General features: G+C 55.7%; 1 protein-coding gene across 1 annotated transcript in view; it reads left to right on the top strand.

Annotated features, from left to right (window-relative positions):
- Positions 1-425: 425 nt before the first annotated feature.
- ALLC (allantoicase) overlaps positions 426-17954 on the top strand; it is a 31555-nt gene continuing 14026 nt past the window's right edge. Inside the window, 10 exon segments of the mRNA XM_057497558.1 lie at positions 426-490; positions 2146-2286; positions 3236-3436; positions 4948-5132; positions 10567-10663; positions 10771-10858; positions 13139-13187; positions 15713-15802; positions 16981-17076; positions 17079-17105. Of these exon segments, the coding sequence (XP_057353541.1) occupies positions 426-490; positions 2146-2286; positions 3236-3436; positions 4948-5132; positions 10567-10663; positions 10771-10858; positions 13139-13187; positions 15713-15802; positions 16981-17076; positions 17079-17105 (1039 nt within the window).

Below are 17954 nucleotides of genomic sequence, written 5' to 3'. Positions count from 1 at the left end.
AAGGCCCGAGAGCTCCAAGTCACACGGCGCTCTGCGTGCAGTGCGTGTCCTGGGGCGGAAGGTCCTCCCTCCGAAAGGCTGTCTTCCCTAGGGCTGAGCCGCTGCCGGTGTGGCACACGAACTGGGGGACAGGCGCCTTCTAGAGCGACAGCTCGCATGGGGTGGGAGGGGTTTCAGGCCCGGGCTGGGAGCCGATGGTTAGGGCTGGGGGCTCCGGGCGGGGTCAGCATTTGGGGGAGGGACCGGGTCTGGCCACGGGCCTCACATCAGGGTCTGCCGGGTCTCCCCGGGCTCCTCCAGGGAGGGGCCGCTCCACCTCCAGCGCCATCTGCCCGCGGCCCTGAGACATCACGCAGGCCAGTCTCCGGAAGGCTCTGTCTTGCTAGCTCAGGCTACTGTACATTCCCTCCTGGCCCCTGAGCACGATGGGACCCCGGCTGGCTCGTGGGGACAAGAAATCAGTCCTAAACACCGAACTGCGGATTCCTGGGTGAGGTTGGAGTGCTGTTTATAAATAACCTGTTGTTTTTAAGTTGTTACTGCCAAAGAACAGGGCAACCCCAGAGACGATTTGATGGCACGAGGACCAGGAGGCCCGTCTGGAGGGCTCGGGTGGGGCAGACGCCGCCTGGGTGCTGTTGACCACTGGCGCTGGGGCCGGGAACGGCCCCCGAGAGGCCCTGGCTCCCCTCCCACTCCGCCGGGCTGCACGCGACTGGTCTTCACGCAGATACCCAGGGAGCTGAGCCCTCGGGGAGCGCCACGCCTCTGAGCCGGGCTGGACGACTCCACTGTGGCTTCAGCCAGCGTCCCACCCGCAGGGCTGGGCTCCTCCAGGTTGCTGCCTATACTTGCTCTAGTTTTGATCCGTACATAAATAAGCTGCTTTTATTTCACTGTAAATCTCATACTTTTGACCAAATGCTTTTTTAGGACTTTGGACAGTGCGGACAGAAACCATGGGGGTCCCTGCCGCGCAGGGACTGTTCCCAGTGGCAGGGCCAGGCTTCCTCCTTGGAGGCACCCCCCTGCCTGGACGCTCCCCGATGCGGCTCTTCTTGCTTTAAGGCAGATCTCAGAGGAGAGTACCGCACGGTCCAGACTGTATGAGATCTCAGGACCATACCTTTTCATCAGAAGAGGATAATTGCCCATCTCCCTGGAGTAACTGTTCCTGGTAAATAAGTTGCACTTTACATTAAAAGCTTTGGCATGGTCACCCCTTTAGGGGAGAGAGAGTTGTCCCAAACATCATTTCAACAAGCAGTTCTGAGGGTTCCCACTGTAGATTCAGGCCTTCCCAGGCGAGAGGTCAGGGCGGCGGGCTCCCTCCCCATCCCACATAGGCCTCAGCTCCTCTGTCCAGAGAAGGAATTGAAGGGCGGGACCCTGAGCAGAGGGTGCGGTGAGCCCGCAGCGCCGTCAGGGAGCTGCAAACTCCCGACTGGCTTCCTGGCAGCCTGAGCTTCCAGTGGGCGAGACTCCAGGACCTCCAGCTCTGCAAAGCCCGTGCTGTCAGGGGATGCGTTTGGGGTTTGTGGTTGAGCAGAGAGACTTGGCCCAGTAGCGAGGCCCTTTGACAGCAGGCGCGGGTGGTATGCGGGCAGCTCGTGCTGTGTTCTGCAGACCCGGATTTGAGGGCTCACTTCTTTTCCCCCTCCCATGTTTGTCTTGGGGTGGAGAGGCTTCTCATAGGACAGCCTCGAGACTATTTGGCCATTGCAGACGACAAATTGTGCCACCCCCAGGGAGAAAGTGAAGGCCTTACACGTGCCCCTTCCTTTGCACTACTGTGTGACCTTGGGCAAGTGCCTGGCCTCTCTGGGCTTCTCTGCAGATATGATCACATGGCACTTCCAGGCTGGGGTGCAGATGTGAAGATAAAGCTGAGGCTTTCATATTTCAGTTCCCTCCTGGGTGCTTCTATCTCACACGGTTCCACAAATTTTATGACAAATGTGGCAGGAACCTGACCTCAGCAAGACCAAATGCCCAGTGTCAGGCTCAGCTCGGTGGGCCAGCCTCAAGCTGGGGTCCTAATCACACCCGAGAAGAGTCTGGGCAGCGTTGGGCTGGCATCCGCGGAGGGAAGGCGGGTGGTGGTGCCTCTGTGCATCCTGAACACCGGCAGGTGCCTGGGCCCAGTGGTGCCATGACAGGCTTTGGGCTCCAGCTGCTGGTGGGCGGCGGCCTGACTCCTGGGAGCCTGGAGCCCCGCATCCCTCTGTACTTCGGCGAGAATGACACGTCTCGGGTTGAGAAGTTTGAATGCGAGAATATGGGAGCGTTAGTTTTCTGTTGCTGTCACACATTCTCAGTGCCTTAAACAGCACGAATTATCTCTCAGTCTGTAGGTCAGAAGTCCAGGTGGGCTCAGCTGGTCTCTCTGCTCTGGGCTTTAGGAGGCTGCCGTCAAAGTATCGCCAGCTGGGCCTTACCAGGAGGCTCTGGGGAGAATCCTCTTCGAGCTCAAGGAGGTGGTGCTGGAACCCAGTTCCTGGGTTGTAGGGTGGAGGCTCCTGGTTCCTTGCTGTCGCCTGGGGCCACCCTAAGCTCTAGGGGTCTCTCTCTGGTCCTGGCACATGGGTCCTGGCAACAGCGTTGTGGCTGAAGTGAAGGTTCCTGTGGCCAGGATTCTCACCTGTCCCTGGTTGGCCAGCTCACTGCACACCTGCGGGCAATACATGGCTGTTGACTCTCTATAAAGAGCTCCGCCCAGGGCTCTGGGCTGCATGGCTGCCAGAGAGCAGAGGCTGGGGTGGTGGCAGGGGCAGAGAGGTAGGCAGAGAATGACCGGCTTGTGTGTGCTGACTCGCTCTGAGTGGATGGGATCTAGTGACTGACCTGCCACAGTGGGAGTAAAGTTGGGTATAAACCCTTTGACCCCAAGAACGTTCCACTGTCATTTTTAAGTCTCATTGAATCCATAGTGAACTTGCTCATCTCTTGTGAAGCGTGATTCAGCGTGACCCTGTGATTCTTTCTGAAGTCCCTTCTGTGGGGTGTAGCTCCTGTGCTTGCAGCCAGAGCAAGTTTCCCGCTTTTAGGGTCTCATGATTAGGCTGGTCCCACCCGGATCGCCCAGGTGTGCCTCCCTGTCTTAGGGGCTGTGACCTTATGGCATCTGCAAATGCCTCCTTGCCATGTGAGGGACACACCCCCGGGGCTTGGGGACCAGGGAGTGGGCGTCACCGGGGGCCCCCACAGGGCGAAGTGCTCCACCACCCGCACCCAGGCCCCTCGGGCATGCTGCTCGTTACCAGGGTCGTCGGTGTGCTCCTGCTTCTCGCTCCTCCTGGACTCGATTCTTTGAAGTGAGAAGCGTGTATGTGTTCCAGTCATTGAGCTCAGACCCGATGAACAGGGGCCGAATCATGGACAGTCGGACGGACAGTGCACATCCCCAGCCCGCACGTTCCCATCTGCACTGTGTCAGGTGAGTCTCGGCGGAGCGCACCTGGGCGTCCGCCTCCCAAGGCCCATGCTCGGGCTCTTCCCGCCCCCATCTGCCTCCCGACCCCCACACTTCCCCCAGCCCACCGTCTTGGGCAGCAGGTGGGCTTAGTTAGGGCATCGGGTCCTGCTCAGAGCTGGCCCTCAGCAGCGCTTTGGGAGTGAATGAGGTACAGACGTGTGGCCAGGTGCCGCTGAGAAAGAGCTTGTGGCTCGGGGTGCGGGGTGCTGGGGAGGCTCCCCAGGATGCAGGACGCTGTCTGTGTGTCTGGGTGGCTCATGGGGAGCTGTTGTATTTTCGTCTCTAGTTTTGTGTAAATGTGTGACTCTTAAAAGGGCAGACAAGGAAACTCACCATGAGAAGAATGTCATTCTTTAGTCTCAGAGCGTCTCCCCCAGCTTTTGGGCTCAGACAGGGCCCTGGGTCCCTGGAGGGAGGCGTGGTGTGTGCGGGAATGCCTGCCTGGAAGGGGCACATTGGCTACCACCTGGTGGCCTGAGGGCCAGGGCCGCTGCCGTGTGCTGGCTCCTTGGCAAATATTGCTCAGACTGTAATGCCTTTGGCCTCCGGAGCTGCTCGGGGAAATCTGTGCAGCCTTCCTTCTGCAGGAAGGCCCCAGTTCCCCCCTCTGCAAAGTGGTGTGCAGAGCCCCAGCCTGGCTCTGCCACTCTGGGGGAGTGTGACCCCGGCACCCAGTCTTTGCATCTGTGAAATGACAGTTGAGCGAAGTTAGGGATTCTCGGCCCTGGCAGGCCATCAAACAGCCCCACCCTGAAGATTCTGATCCATTAGTCTGGGTGGGCCTTTAAAAGGTCAGAGGGGAATTGGGAGGAACCAGTCCGCTCGGCTGAACCCACCGCAGGCAGGTGCCGGTCACCCCTCGGTTGGCCCCACCTTCTCTGAACATCTTCTATTAGAAGGCACGTGCTGCTCCCTCACGAGAAGGCCTGTTGCAGTTAGGGAAGATCAGCCCTGGACTATGCAGCTGGGCTACTGGGCATTGGGGGCCCCTGGAGGCCCACCTGGCAAACCACGGTGGAGCTGGTGCTGCCCAGCACTCCCCAGGAGAGGGCCTGCTCTTGGCCCCCTCTGGGCTCCGTCCCTCTCCCTGCCTCCCCTCCCCTGAGCGCCGGGGCCCTGGACCCACTCGGTCCCCATTCCCTCGCCATCTGCCCATGCTCCCAGCTTTGGGGCTCCTCATGTCCCTTGGCTCGCATCCCGCGTGGCTGCCACCAGCCCCTCCACCAGCCACCGCGCCTCTGGCTCTGCCCTGCCCTGCCCTCCAGCCTGCTCGGGCTCCCGGGTGGCCTCCACAGTGCCCTCCTGCCCCCGATCTGTCAGCCGAGCCCATCCTGGCCAAGAGGACCGTCCAAAGGAAAGCCTGACTATTCCTCCCCTGCCCAACCTGCCGGCCATAAAATCAGGCCTGGGCCCCGCGGGAGGATGCCCTGTCAGACCTTCCTCCAGGGCTGCACCCGCTGCTCTGTTCCCAGACCCCCTGGTTCTGGGCCGCGGGCCCCTCACCCAGCAGCCTTCCTCTGTGCTCTTGCCCGGAGTGCCCCGGGGTGCTGGCTCCTGTCCAGCTGCCGAGACTCAGCCGCCTGGTCCAGGACACCCGAGCTCCGTGCCCGCCTGGCGCTCCGCACCGTCCTGCAGTGCCCTGGGCCCGCCCCGCTGGGTCTGCTTTGCTGCGTGCGTCTCTTGCTGGGCTCTTGGGGCTAGGGTGGGGTCTTACCTCCTGTGGGTCCTCGGTGCCTGGCAGAGGGGTTGGTAAGCCGGAGGTGGGCAACAGAGTGAAGGCGAGAGGTCACAGCTGGCACCACCCTGATGATCTTAGCGCTTTGTGTGGTGTGAGCGGGGGTCTGCCTGAGGGCCGCAGCTCGCCAGCTGCCTCTCCTGCATGGTCCCCAGCTTGAAATAGTTGAGGAAAGTCAAAAGAGGGAGACCGTTTGATGACACAGATGGTACAGAATCCAAATTCTCCACGCTAAGTGTCACAGCAACACCGGGTCGTTTGCTGTGGGAAGGTGGGGAGGCCCTGCAGCCTGGCCCTTTACAGCAAGTTGAAAGCCCCCGGTGGAGTGGGGGGGCTGGCTTTGCAGGCGGCACCAGAGCATGTGATGTAAGCCCATTTCCTTCTCTGGACCATGTGGTGCTGGAGGACTGTGACCTAAGCACTCTTGGGTTTCCATGTGGAGCGTGAGGACGGTCATGGACACTGAGCAAGGGCATCACGGAGCTGGAGAGAGCCTGTGTCAGGGACTCAGTACATGTCTGGTACACAGTAGGTTTTCAAAAGATGGCTTTGCAGGCCTGTCGAGCTTTCCTCCACTGATGAGGGTTAGAGACTCCTAAGACCATCGCTGAACCCTTGTGTCCAAGGTCATTCATGAAAAGCGGTACTACAGTAAGGGCACACCCCTTAATGGGCACGCCGATGCTCCATGAGCCACACACCTTTCTGCAGCTTCTGCCGCGGTGGAAATGTCTCTTCTGCGTCCTTCAGTATGGAGGCTCCCGGCGCACCTGGCTTCTGAGCATGTGACGTGTGTTGGAATGACTAAGCAACTGGATTTTGTATTTCACCGGATTTAAATGTCAATACCACATGTGGCAAACGCTTACCATCCTGGTGCAGCCACATAACCCGAGCCGCCCGGCACTGAACGTACTGTGCGCTCTGAGCCAGGTACCCAGTGTCTCTCCTGTTGGGAGGTGTGGTTTCTTCTTGCAAAGCTGAAGTCGTGCAGGAGGGTGAGTGGGACCGTGGAGAGGGCCTGCTGAACCTCACCCCTCCTGCCTTTCTGTTAAAGGGCCCCTGGGCGTTTGATTCTCCTTTGAGATTCACCTCTACTCTGGCTCCTCTGCAGTGTTTTACAAACGTCTGTTTGTTTTTCTTTCATCTCAAATAACACATTTTAAATGCTCCTGGGTGCCAATGGAGCTTTGCCCACAGGTGATGGTGCGTTAAACTCCTTGGAAGTAGTAGTTAAAGTCCAGGACAATGCTTCCGCCAGGGAGGCTTGTGGGCCAGGGCTCAGTGGGGACATGCAGGGGTGACGGAGATGCCTCCAGAGAAAGTTCTGCCCCTAGAGGGACTGGTTTCTGCCATTTAAAACAGATGTGTCCAAATGCTAGCTTGTATTTGGAAAAACAGACGCCCTGGAAATGGCTGCTCGTTTTGATGAGTATATGTGCATTAGTGAGCTCACAGAATGTGCGCCCCTGCTTGCGGACCGGCTGTGTTACATGGGCCCCGTACTGACCCAGCGCTGCCACCGTGGCCCCAGCTCGGAAAGGCTGTCTGCCTGCAGGCCGGCTGCGGAGGACTCTGCATGCTGACTCACGTCTCCTGAAGAAGAGCTTCAATTTATTCATTTCCCAAATGGAAACATTCATTTCTGGAAGGGGATGTTTCATTTTTAAAAGCAGTGCTGAATAGAAGTGTTTTATTGTCTAAATTGAGTGCCAGTTTTGGGGGGTGAGAGTACAAAAACCTGAAGTTGAGACTGATACCCCGAAAGAAAGTGTGACATGCCCCCTTCTCTCTTGATCCTTTGTCCCTTGAATCTGCAGCCAGTGTGTATGTGTCGTGCAGACTGCTGGGCGCAGGCCCAGGGCACATCAAAGGGAAGGATAAGAGGCAGCCGGAATGAAAGCCACAGTCTTCACCTCCCTGCTCTCTGCCAGCGGGAGGCGGGGGACAAGCCCACCCCCCCAGGGCCATGCCCTGTGTTACCATGACAGCTGGCCTTTGCATTAGACGGAGAGCTGAGAGGAGCTTTGAATTACTGACTGGCAGAGTGTTAGAATGCTCTGTGCTGGTGCAAACCAAGCTCATTGCAACTGCCTGAGAAAAACTGTGCCTTTTCAAAAGCAAAACTGGGTAAATCAAGTGTTTTTTAATGATTTAAGAAAATTGCAAACAAGCTGCTGTCACTGCCCTGGCTGGCCTGGCCCTGGGTGGTTTTATTGGGGAGGCAGGAGAGGCTCTAGGCTGCTGCAGTCGAGGGGGAGGTGGGGAGGGATGCACAGTCCGTCCGGGCCCAGCTCTGCGATACCCTCCACCCCCAAGACTGTCTGGAGCTCTGTGCACTGAGTCTGGCCCAGCCCATGGGGAGGCTGGCAGAGCTGCAGCTAAGACACAGCAAACGCCGGAGACACCAGCTCTGCTCCGGGCACCGTGGTGAGGGCCCCGTGGCCCAGCCCCGTGTGTGGGGTGTGTCTCAAGGTTTTGTGTGGTGGTGAGGCTGTGGGAATGGGTGCCACGCAATCATCTTTCCAGAGCTTTTCTGGGTGTTGAACAAAACTTCTCTGTGATGATGGGAAGGTTCTGCATCTGAGCTGCCCAGAGTGGAAGCCACATGTGGCTGCTGCGTGTGGGGAATCTCTGTACAATGGGAACTGGGTTATTAATTTTATTTAACTTCAATTAAACTTATGGCCAGTGGCTTCCAGGCTGGAGAGCACAGGCCCGGAACCTGCCTTGCCCGTGGGCTTTGCCCCTGCTGTCTCCTGCGCACCCCTCAGTTCCCCGCTCGGGTGTCTGAGCCTGAGGGGAGCTCCCGAGTCCCTGCAGGCCACGCCGTGCCATGGGGACCTCGTACCATCTGTATCACCACTGCCGTCTGCTGTGTGCCTGCAGCCTGCCTGCCGCTGAGCCCCTTCAGAGCGGGTGTGACCCCAGCTCGGTCGTGTCTGAATGTCACAGGCTGCACACAGGTGCTGAATGACTAAATACAAAATAGAGTGAAGTTTGCTTATTCAGCAAAGCCTCATGTAATGCACCTGTCAGCACTATGCTAAGACCTTTCAAATATCAATCATATTTGGGCATATCTGCGTAGAAAGAACGGTTCATTTCCCAATAGTGAAATTGGACAATAAGACATATTTACTTGACCTCTCAAAGATAAATTTTCTTCATTTTTAAGAGGTGCCTAATACCAAAATCACAGAGTTGTTCTGAGGGTTAAAATGAGATAAAATGTATGAACCCTGCACTACATGATTGCAAACTTGTAACAAATGCTGGTTAATTTCTTCTTCTGCACCTCTTCCCCTTCAGGAAGGTTTAGGTCCATTTAGGGAACCCATATATTAAAACACAAAATGAGTTAGAAAACATCAATCACTCATCCATTTATTCAACAAATATTTATTCAGCATCTTGTGTGTGCCAGGTGATGTTCCAAGCCCTAGGGCCACACCAGTGGGGGAAACAAAGATCGCTGTCCTCAGTGGCGCACACATGTGACTGGGGAAGACGGGTGCTGCGGATTATAAACCAGCGCATCACACAGTGTGTCTGACTGCTATGGAAAGGAAGGTAGAACTGGCTGGGGTGTTGGAAGTGCTGGGAGGAGTGGAGATGTGCTGGAAGGGGCGGGGCGGTCAGGGCAGGCTTTCCTGAGAAAGCCCAAAGGGAGGTAAGGAGGTGCTGCACAGATGGGGGAGAACAGCACCCCAGCAGAGGAATCAGCCACTGCTAAGTCATGGAGGCAGGGCATGCCTGCGATGTTGGATGGGGTAAGGAAGGTGGTGTGGCGGGAGTAGGGACAGGAGGTGCAGAGAGGAGGCAGGAGAGGACAGGGCTACTGTGGCCATGGCGAGGTCCTGGTCTCCCCACTGCAGGGTGTAAGAGGAACCATAGAAGGTGTTTAACATCTGTTTTCCAAGGGTTGCTTGGCCCTCCGTGGAGAGGCTGTAGCGAGGGCAGGGTGGGTGCAGGAAGCCCTGCTGGAGATGCTTTAATGACCCGGGAGAGAGGAGGCTGTCTTCCCACCGCCCTGGTGGCTCAGTTGCTGTCTGTTGGGTGGGAGCGAGGCAGGTGATAGGCACAAGTTATAGTGAAAGATTTCAAATGTGTACCAAAGTAGAAAAAATATCCCTGGGGTCCTGCAGGCACCCACTCCCAGCAGCGGTGACTGTCCCTCTCGGCGTTTCGTGTCGCCTGGGACCTTACTTCCCCCGCTCAGATGATTTTGAAGACAATTCTCCAGATGGTGGTAAGATAATTCCATGGGCTCTGGACCTGACGTGGAAGTGGGCTGCCCTCCTGGCAGATGGGATGTGAGGGGAGGGGCAGGCTGGTGGCCGGGGACTGAGGAGGCTGAGGCGCCACGGGCCGTGGGGAAGCTGTGGGGTTGGAGGAGCAGGGGTCTTGCGGGGGACCTGCCTGCCTGGGGCTCAGGGCAACGTCCCAGGGGGCAGCGTGCTGGGGGTGATCGGCACCTGGATGCTGTGAAGCCAGGGGCCGGGAGAGGAGGGGAGGGTGCAGGGAGGGCCTCAGGGGCTCCCGGTGGGAAGCCCTGGGGCAGGACCAGCAGAGGAGGAGAAGGGCTGCCTGCCCATCTGTGGCCAGGCCACTCCACACGGGTTGCTCCAATCGCCTTCCTGACAGCAGATCACGGGGATCCCTGCACGTACAAACAGTGTCTATTTCATGAGGAAAAATGCCATATTATGATCAACTACATTCCGGTGATTTCAAGGGAGAGCTGACTTCTCATGTCCAGTGACCATTTATATTTCTTCTTTTGCGAATAAGAATAATTCTTACTGAGATATCAGCTTTTCTGTGATTTTCTCTCTTTGTGGGAATAATGGGTCGACTTTTGGCTTAGCGGTGGGGTGACTCAGGCCGGCCCTGCTTCCTCCGGGCCCCCCCCACCTCTCCCCACTTCTCTGAGTCGCTGCTTTCCCAGCTTCGCAGTAAGGGCAGGGGGCTGGGTCACGGCACATCGCCCCCCACGGGTGACGTGGTGAGTGGATGGGGCCGGCCTTGCGGCCCAGTGTCTGTTGCTCCAGAGCGCTGCTCAGCTTGGGGTCTGGCAGCTCTGTAGGTGGGGTGCACGTTCTCCTCTGTACCCCATTTCTAGCCAGGGCCTGCCACCGATTTGCTTAATAAGTGTTTTTTAAATAGACCCGAAGTCTGTTAAGAGCGAATTTTTTTTTTTCGAAGTGGGCTTTGAAAATAATTTTCCCCTTTAAAAATTTTCCCCTTTAAAAAATAAAACTGCAACTTGTGGCAGTGGGATTTCCATATTTAGTGATATTTCATTCTTAAATACTTCATCAGGAAGCCATGCTCCGATTCCCACCCACTTCAGGATCTGTGTGCAGAGTCACCTTTGAGTTCAACCTGAAGGTAGCCCGGAGCGGGAGCACGCCTGTCGCATCACGCAAACGACAGCCCGTGGTCCGAACGTCTCAAGCTTGGATTTGGGAGCCTGGGGAGGGAAGGGCCTCACTCCCTCCTATGGGTTCTGCATCCCGAGGCTGACCAGCCTGCCTCTCTCATTGCTGGGAAGCAGGGCTGACTCTCCTGGGGAGGGGGCACTGGCCAGGTCTCGAGAAGTCACCCAGCCGACTGACATGGCATCTGAGTCCGTGGGAGGGATGGTCAGTGGGTCTCTCAAGGCAAGAACTAGTATTTAAATACATGCAAGCTGAGCATCCGCTTCCCTGTGGTGGAGACCCTAATTAGAGAGCCAAGACTCAGGAGGGGGGGCAGCTGACCCGAGGAAACCTCCCTCGCAGAGGCTCACAAAGGATTTTCTTAAGTTGGTGACAATTCTAAGTACAGGCAGCTTTGCCTTAAGTTTAGAACAAAAAGAATTTTGTACCTGTGAAAAGAATTTTCTCCATGTGTTTCTTGTAGTATAGATCAGTGGTCCTCAGACTTTGGTATGAGGATCACCTGGAGCACCTGTTAACACGGTGCGAGGTGCTGAGGCGCGAGCCACAGTGAAGGTGTAGAGTCAGTAACGTGCGAAGGTGGCGGATCTGGTGAGAAGGGAGAGACTCGTGCCTGCCAAGGAGCTTGTACTCCGCCAGGGAGGCCGATGTCGACGTCCAGAGCAGGACATCATCAAGGCAAGCACAGGGCACCGCGGAGAAGGACAGGGTGCTGTGGGTGCATGTCTGCTCCAGCCACAGGCATCTGGGTGATGCAGGAAGGCTAGACAAGACTGCCCAGGTAAGTGATGCTCAGAGGCACCTTCAAGCGGGAGAGGGGCTGGCAAGGCAGAGAGGGGGCGAGGGGTGTTACGGACAGGGGAAGCCGGCAAAGGGGGCATGGCAGGCCCCCGCTGGCTCATGCTGCTGGAACCTGGTGTTCATGGGGGGTGTGGGGAGCCCGAGCCGGACAGGCAGGGGAGACCCTGGCGGCCTGCGAGCGTTTCTGCCAAGGAGCTGTGGAAGGCTCTGGAGGTGAGCACCTCCTGCATGTTTGCCCACCTGTGCCGCGCTGCGACCTCCTCAGGGGGCAGGTGACATGGCAGTGGCTCTCCGACACTCGCGCCCAAACGGCCGTCCGTCCTGTCCTGCCTTCTCGGTTCTGGGCTGGAGTCAGAGACCAGTTTTATTTGAGACAAATCATGTTCAGAGGCTGAGATCGTCTTTGCCAATAATTTATTTACCACTGGTCCACTGTTGGATTTATGACTTATAATATTTCACAAGCCAGTAGCATACAGGACGATGTCTCTTAGCGGCCATCAAATAAATAACCCGCAGAACCAACGGGGGAGCAGTCACACCGCTGCTCAGGCACAGGGGACGCGAAAGAGAGGAAGTCCCGATTAGCAGGGGTGCACCTTTCCTCCAGCTGGTTCTTGGCCCTCCCAGTCTGAAGCTGGTGGCAGTTGCCGGCTAAGCCCCTTGCCACTGGGGGATGCCATGCGGGCACCGGCACCAGCCCGGGCCAGCAAAGGGGGGCTGCCCGCGAGGTCACTACTCCGGTGCCAACCCACGGCCCTGCCCCTGCCCGCGAGGAGCAGCCGGCCACGGCACAGCTGTCCCTTCTCTGCCTGAGACGCCTGCAGACGGGGGGCCTGGCCTTGGCAGGGGCAAGTGTCTGGCGACCTAGGGAGACCAGCAGGGTAGCCTTGGCCTGGACGGAACACATTCTTGGTACTTGAAATTTAAATGGCCCGCATGTCACGACTGCCCATCCACCCTTCTCGCCCATGTGTACCGGGCGAGGCCGTCATCTGTGCAGCCCCTGAGTGCGAAGTGACAGCCGATGCTGGCCACAAGCCCCCGCACAGCTTCCCCGTGGCAAACCTTCACCTTTTGTCAAAACAACGCCACTCAAGGCGCAAATGATTGGATTTTAAACTGTAGCAGCCAACTCACGCCACCAGGGCGCCGCTGCCCTGCAGCCTGCCGCTGGTGGAGCTCCCACCCTAGGTAGGCGGACCAGCAGCCTGTTTGCTTGGGAAAATCCACTTTACACCTGTTTTTTTTTTTTCCCTGTAATTAGTGGCACACCACCTCACTCTCAAAAATGTCCTGCTTTGGTTGATAAACTCGCAGGCCGACGTATGGGTGGGCCTTCCTCCGGGGAGCCGGCCTGACCGCAGGGCGGCTGCCGTTCTTGTGTGGAAGACTCACAGGGTCCAGCGTCCTCCATTCTGTTTTCTCCCCGAGGTCAGCAGTTAGCCTTCTGCATCCAGATGGCAAAGGCGATCAGGAAGACAGGGTGGGAAGGAAAGATGGGGGAGGAGGCAGGCAATGAGATCCAAACATTTAAAAAGCACTGCGGCTTAACTGCATGTTGTTTCTCTGCCCCTGGGCAATTTCACGTTTTTTTTTTTTTACTGCACCTGGTCATGTTTTACTAGGGAATGAAATAAAATGGTTTTAATTTATGGTTATTTTAATTCTTTATTTGTCTAGATTTTATTTGCAACAGACAACTTTTTTGCTCCTGCTGAAACCCTCATAAATGTATTGTAACTTGGCATTCGGCAAAGTCAAGTGCGGGTGCGGATGATCTAGGCAGCTCTGTGAATTAAGATCTGGCCGTAGATGTGGGATGGGCGTCATGCGATGTGTACCAGTGAATTGGCATGTCAGAAAGGCTGAAGCGTAGAAATAGCGTCAGCTCATGCTAAGACACAGCAGAGACAGAAGGGGCCCTGACGCGGGGATTTGGGACCATATTGGTTTTTGGGGAAATGACTGGGATCCTCATAGGTTGTCGCTCTGTGTGACGTGGAATTCATAATCTGTTGGGAAGAAAACTGGCACACATCTTGAAGTTTCTGGAAATTGTGTTACTTGCCTAATTTATATAAGTGTAGGACATGCTTATTAAAAAAATCAGAAAATACTGGCAAATATAAGGAAGAAATGGAAGCTCTGCTGGCATCCTGCAGAGTGAGCGAGGGTCTCCAGCCTGGAGGGCAGCATGCAGTTCCACCATGGCTACTGGCCAGGCTGGTCACTGGTGAAATGGTCGTTCTTTCTGGCCAGGGTCTGCCAGGTCCAGAGCATGTGGAGTGTTGTGACCCTCTGAGGGCATCTTGCATATATTGACTTACTCCTCAGAGAAAATGATATTTAAACGAGGAACAGAGAGGCTGACTAATTTGTTTGAGGTCACACAGCTAGTAAATGCCAAAGCTCTTGCCATTTTATTATATGTCTATCTTTGTAAAATTTAAGTATGTATATACTTTGACCTAGATATTCCACAGACGTACATTATTTGCACACGTAGGCAAAGATATGTAGAAAATATTCATTCTGGTGGTGTTTGGAGGGGAAAAAAAACAACCTAAATGCCCATCGATGAGGGGGCCAGTGAAAGAATTACATGTGGGGTACTCCATGGTTGCAACAATGAACTGCCTCAGCACCTGGCAACAGGAGAGGTCTGTGCATGTCCTGTGTGCTTAAAACGTGTTTGGAAGGGTGCACATGGAATTGTGAGGAGCTCAGCTGGGGACATGGGTAGGGGGGAGAATGGGGCCTCATTACTCATAGTGCACTGAGCACACATACACCCTCCACACATATGTACATACATGAGCTCACATGTGCGTATACATACCATGTAAGATATATGTGTGTATATATAGACACATTCTCCATTTTGGAAAAAAAGTATTACAGATAAAAGCCTCTTTCACCACCAGCTGCAAAGCTAGCCAACTCCTTTTCTCTATGGAATTCACAGTTTTGTAAGCTGGGCATATTCTTCTAATATATTTTATACTTTTCAATAAATATGCCCACAACCATATATAGAAAATAGTACTGCCTCTTATTTAAAAACTTGTATCCGTATTATCATAAAGTATTTAGCATTCTGCAAATGTGCCTTTCTCGCTGGGTATCTGTGAGCTGATAGCTGGAGGTGGAGGGGGTCCCTTCCCCGGCGGGTGACCACTGGCCTTTCCCTCTGTGGGTGCACATCTGGGCGGTTCGCACTTTCAGGCATTGTAAACGTCCTTGAGCGGGTCCACACACGTGGGTTATTCCTGGGCCTGGCCTCCTGTGTCCTTGGGAACTTGCCATCACGTGGCAGGTGCCACATTTCAGACGGTGCTGCTGACCCTGTGCCAGTCGGTAGCGGGCTTCTGCGGGCCCCTGGTGCCTCTGCATCTCCGTCCTGTTGTCAGGAAGTGGCAGAAACATCTAAAATGACCGTCTGCCAGCAAACCTGAGCAAAGCAGCGAAAGCTCGGGGCAGGCGGCCAGGGCTTAAGTGGGAGGGGCCCTGCCCTCTTTGGGGGGTCCGGGGCAGAGCTTCACAGGCCCTTGTTAACAAGGATCGTCTTTAAGATGTGCTTGGATCGGAATGAAATCCAAGTGCTGCCAACTCTGACATCCTGACGCTACAGACTCAGTCCTGACCGTTTGCTGGGCGCTGCTCCCAGCCTCTGACCGCTCGCCGTGGCCTCGGGAGAACAGGCAGGCTGTGGGGCTGAGCCGAGCCTCACGCCGGCCAGTGTGACCTCAGCGTCCTGGCTTCTCCCTGGGGTGGGCTGTGGAGGAGCTCAGGGCATGGGGATAACGGGGAGCAGCTGGAGCCCAGCCTCTGGCCTTCTCTTCACGTGACCCTGTGAATAGTTTTTTCTGGTTGCTTGGGAAACATACCCCGTCTCGCGGGTTCTGATGGCCCTTGGGACGCAGCCAGGCTGCAGGTGGGAGCGGCGCCATTTGTGGGGCCTGTGGAATCGACTGTGGCAGTTCTGCCTATTGCTGTCGGTTAATTCTGCGCACTGAGGCCCATCAAGAAGTGGAATTTCTTTCTCGGAGGCCGATAAAAGGGTCAGGAGCCGTGCCCTGATTTGGAGAGGCTTACCCGGGCATCAGGTCGGGGCAGACATCCCCATGCCCCCTAAGGACTCTGTGGAGCCCTGTTTATCTGGCCCATCAACTGTCCCGTGGGGCAAAAGTTTGCCTGCCAGAAGCCAGCTGTCACGTGAACACTGACCATCAACTTGTCACCCTTCTTTGCTTCAAAACGACAGCCTGAGATTTAAAGAGCACGAATATACTGAGTTTGGGAAGTGGATGGATGGATGGGAGACGAGAAGGAAGAGGATTCCAGGTAGTAAGGTGCTGGCTGTGTGGCCCCTGAGGGAAGGACAGACGGGCCGGGTTTGTCCCGGGGCCCTGGATGCCCACCACCCTGCTGTCCTCTGTACACTGCGCTCTGAGGATTCAGGAGGGGCCGCGTGAACCCTGGCCATCTGGGCACCCCCAGGCAACAAGGAGGGTGAGAAACCAGCAGGGAGGAAGTGTTGGTGAGGGCCGTGGGCAAGGCCAAGAGCAGCTCTCCCTGGGTGGCATGGCCAACGCTAGTTGGGGCGCATTGTGCTTGGTTGCCCCCCAGCATCCTGAGGCCAGGGCTCTGCCTGCACTTAATTGCTGTGGAAACCAGTTATTAACTTGGTGCAGGTCCCAGAATGGGTAAGAGCAGGCGGGAGCTGAATGAAGGGCTGGGCTCTGCCGCGCACACCGCCTTTATGGCATCTTTCACACTGTGCCATTCATGAGTCTCCATCGTGCACCTTGTGAAGCTGGAGACACGCCCATGGAACTGAACTAGTCCAGCACTGGGCTCATAGCTAAGCTTTTTCCTCAAGTATTGCAGAGATACTGGATATTCTAATTTTCTGTATTTCTGTGACACCCCAGACATCACTAGATTCTCATACCTCTGCACATTCTAAGGTGAGTCTATATCTAAGGATCCAAGATCTACAGGGTGACATGTGACCTCAGGAGCCCTTAGACTTCAGGGACACAGTGCAGGGCCGCCTGGGTGGGGGCACTGCAGGAATCCCCGAAGCTGGAGGTGACAATGAGCGTGGTGCTTCCAGGAGACCCAGGTCTGTGATGAACCCCTGCTGAGCTGGGCTGGCCGCTCTCTACGACCCAATGCACCCTGCACCCCAGCTTTCTGGGAGGGAATCCCATCTGATTCATGGTTGAAGGAATGAGGCTCAGAGAAAACACACACTGGAAATGATCCATTTGGAATCAGAACTGGGTCTCTGAATCCAAGGCATACACACATTTTGGTCCGACTAGAACTGGGGATTCCTGCGGGGCACGGCGGTCCCGAGCGGCCACACTGAGAGACCCTCACCACTGAGAATGGGCCCCTGTGCATGTCTGTGGTGGGAGGTGCTCCTGTTGTTATTTTCATTTTAGTTCTTTTCAATCACATGCTTCATCTGCCAAGTTAAATCACATGAGAATATCCCTGTTTACGTCCTGGAGGCCATGACTGGTGCATCATCAAGCTGGGAATAAAAGGGATCATCCGGGGCTTCGACGTGGATGTTTCTTACTTCAGGGGAGGCTATGCTCCTCGAGTGTCATTCAAGCAGCAAACTTGGAAGAAGGTGCTTGGGAACTGCTGGCCCCGGAATGAGCACTGCGGGGTCATGAGGCTCAGGGGCCCTGCCACCCACTTCACTGCCATGGAGCTCTAGAACTCAGATTCCCAAGAGTGCCCTGTGATTTTTTATTTTTCACTTAGCAGTGTTTGACCCAGCTTAGCTTTCATTACCTCCACACTGTCCGGCCTCACCCAGAGGCACACCCTGGCACCCTGAGGTTTGGTGAGCAGGTTGCTGAGGGGTTGCAGGGAGGATCCAGTCGATGTGGAGCTGGTCTGGGTGGCGGTGGGGCAGTGGTGTCAGCAGCCCCAGTGCACACGATGCAGCCACTATGGGGTTCTCAGAGGGCTCCTGTCTGCATCTTGGGGTGCTGGACCATGTGAATCATTCAGGGCCTACAAGTTGGACCTGTTCTTTTATTTCTTTAATTAGCATCATCTGATGTTGGCCCCAGAATTAACATTTTAGAAATACGTACTATTGTGTGTGTGTATACATGCACTTAGACCAGATAAGTCAGGTCAGTTGGCAAATATACACAGCAAGTACTGTGTGCGGGGTGCCGTCTGGGGCTCGGTGGACGTGGATGGGCCCTGGTCCTGAAGGACAGCTGAGGAGCCGGCCACACCCCAGGCTGATAGGTGAGATGCTCCCTTCCAAGCAGGAAGTGGCTGATGACCGAAGAGGCTCTCCCAGCGAGCCCAACGGGTGCTTCCATTTCTGAATCACCCAAGTCTCAATTCTAAGGATGCCAGCAGGGGAAATAGTATTTCTGGAATTAACCTTGAAATAATCCAAAACTTTATTGATTCGGGGTTTGAAAACTCTAGTCTTGTGATAAGTTTGTTGAAG

The sequence above is a fragment of the Manis pentadactyla genome, chromosome 2 (genome assembly GCF_030020395.1).
Source record: "Manis pentadactyla isolate mManPen7 chromosome 2, mManPen7.hap1, whole genome shotgun sequence".
In the NCBI taxonomy this organism is placed as follows: Eukaryota; Metazoa; Chordata; class Mammalia; order Pholidota; family Manidae; genus Manis; species Manis pentadactyla.
The sequence above is the reverse complement of the archived record's forward strand: the minus strand, read 5'-3'. Positions and strand labels throughout refer to the sequence as shown.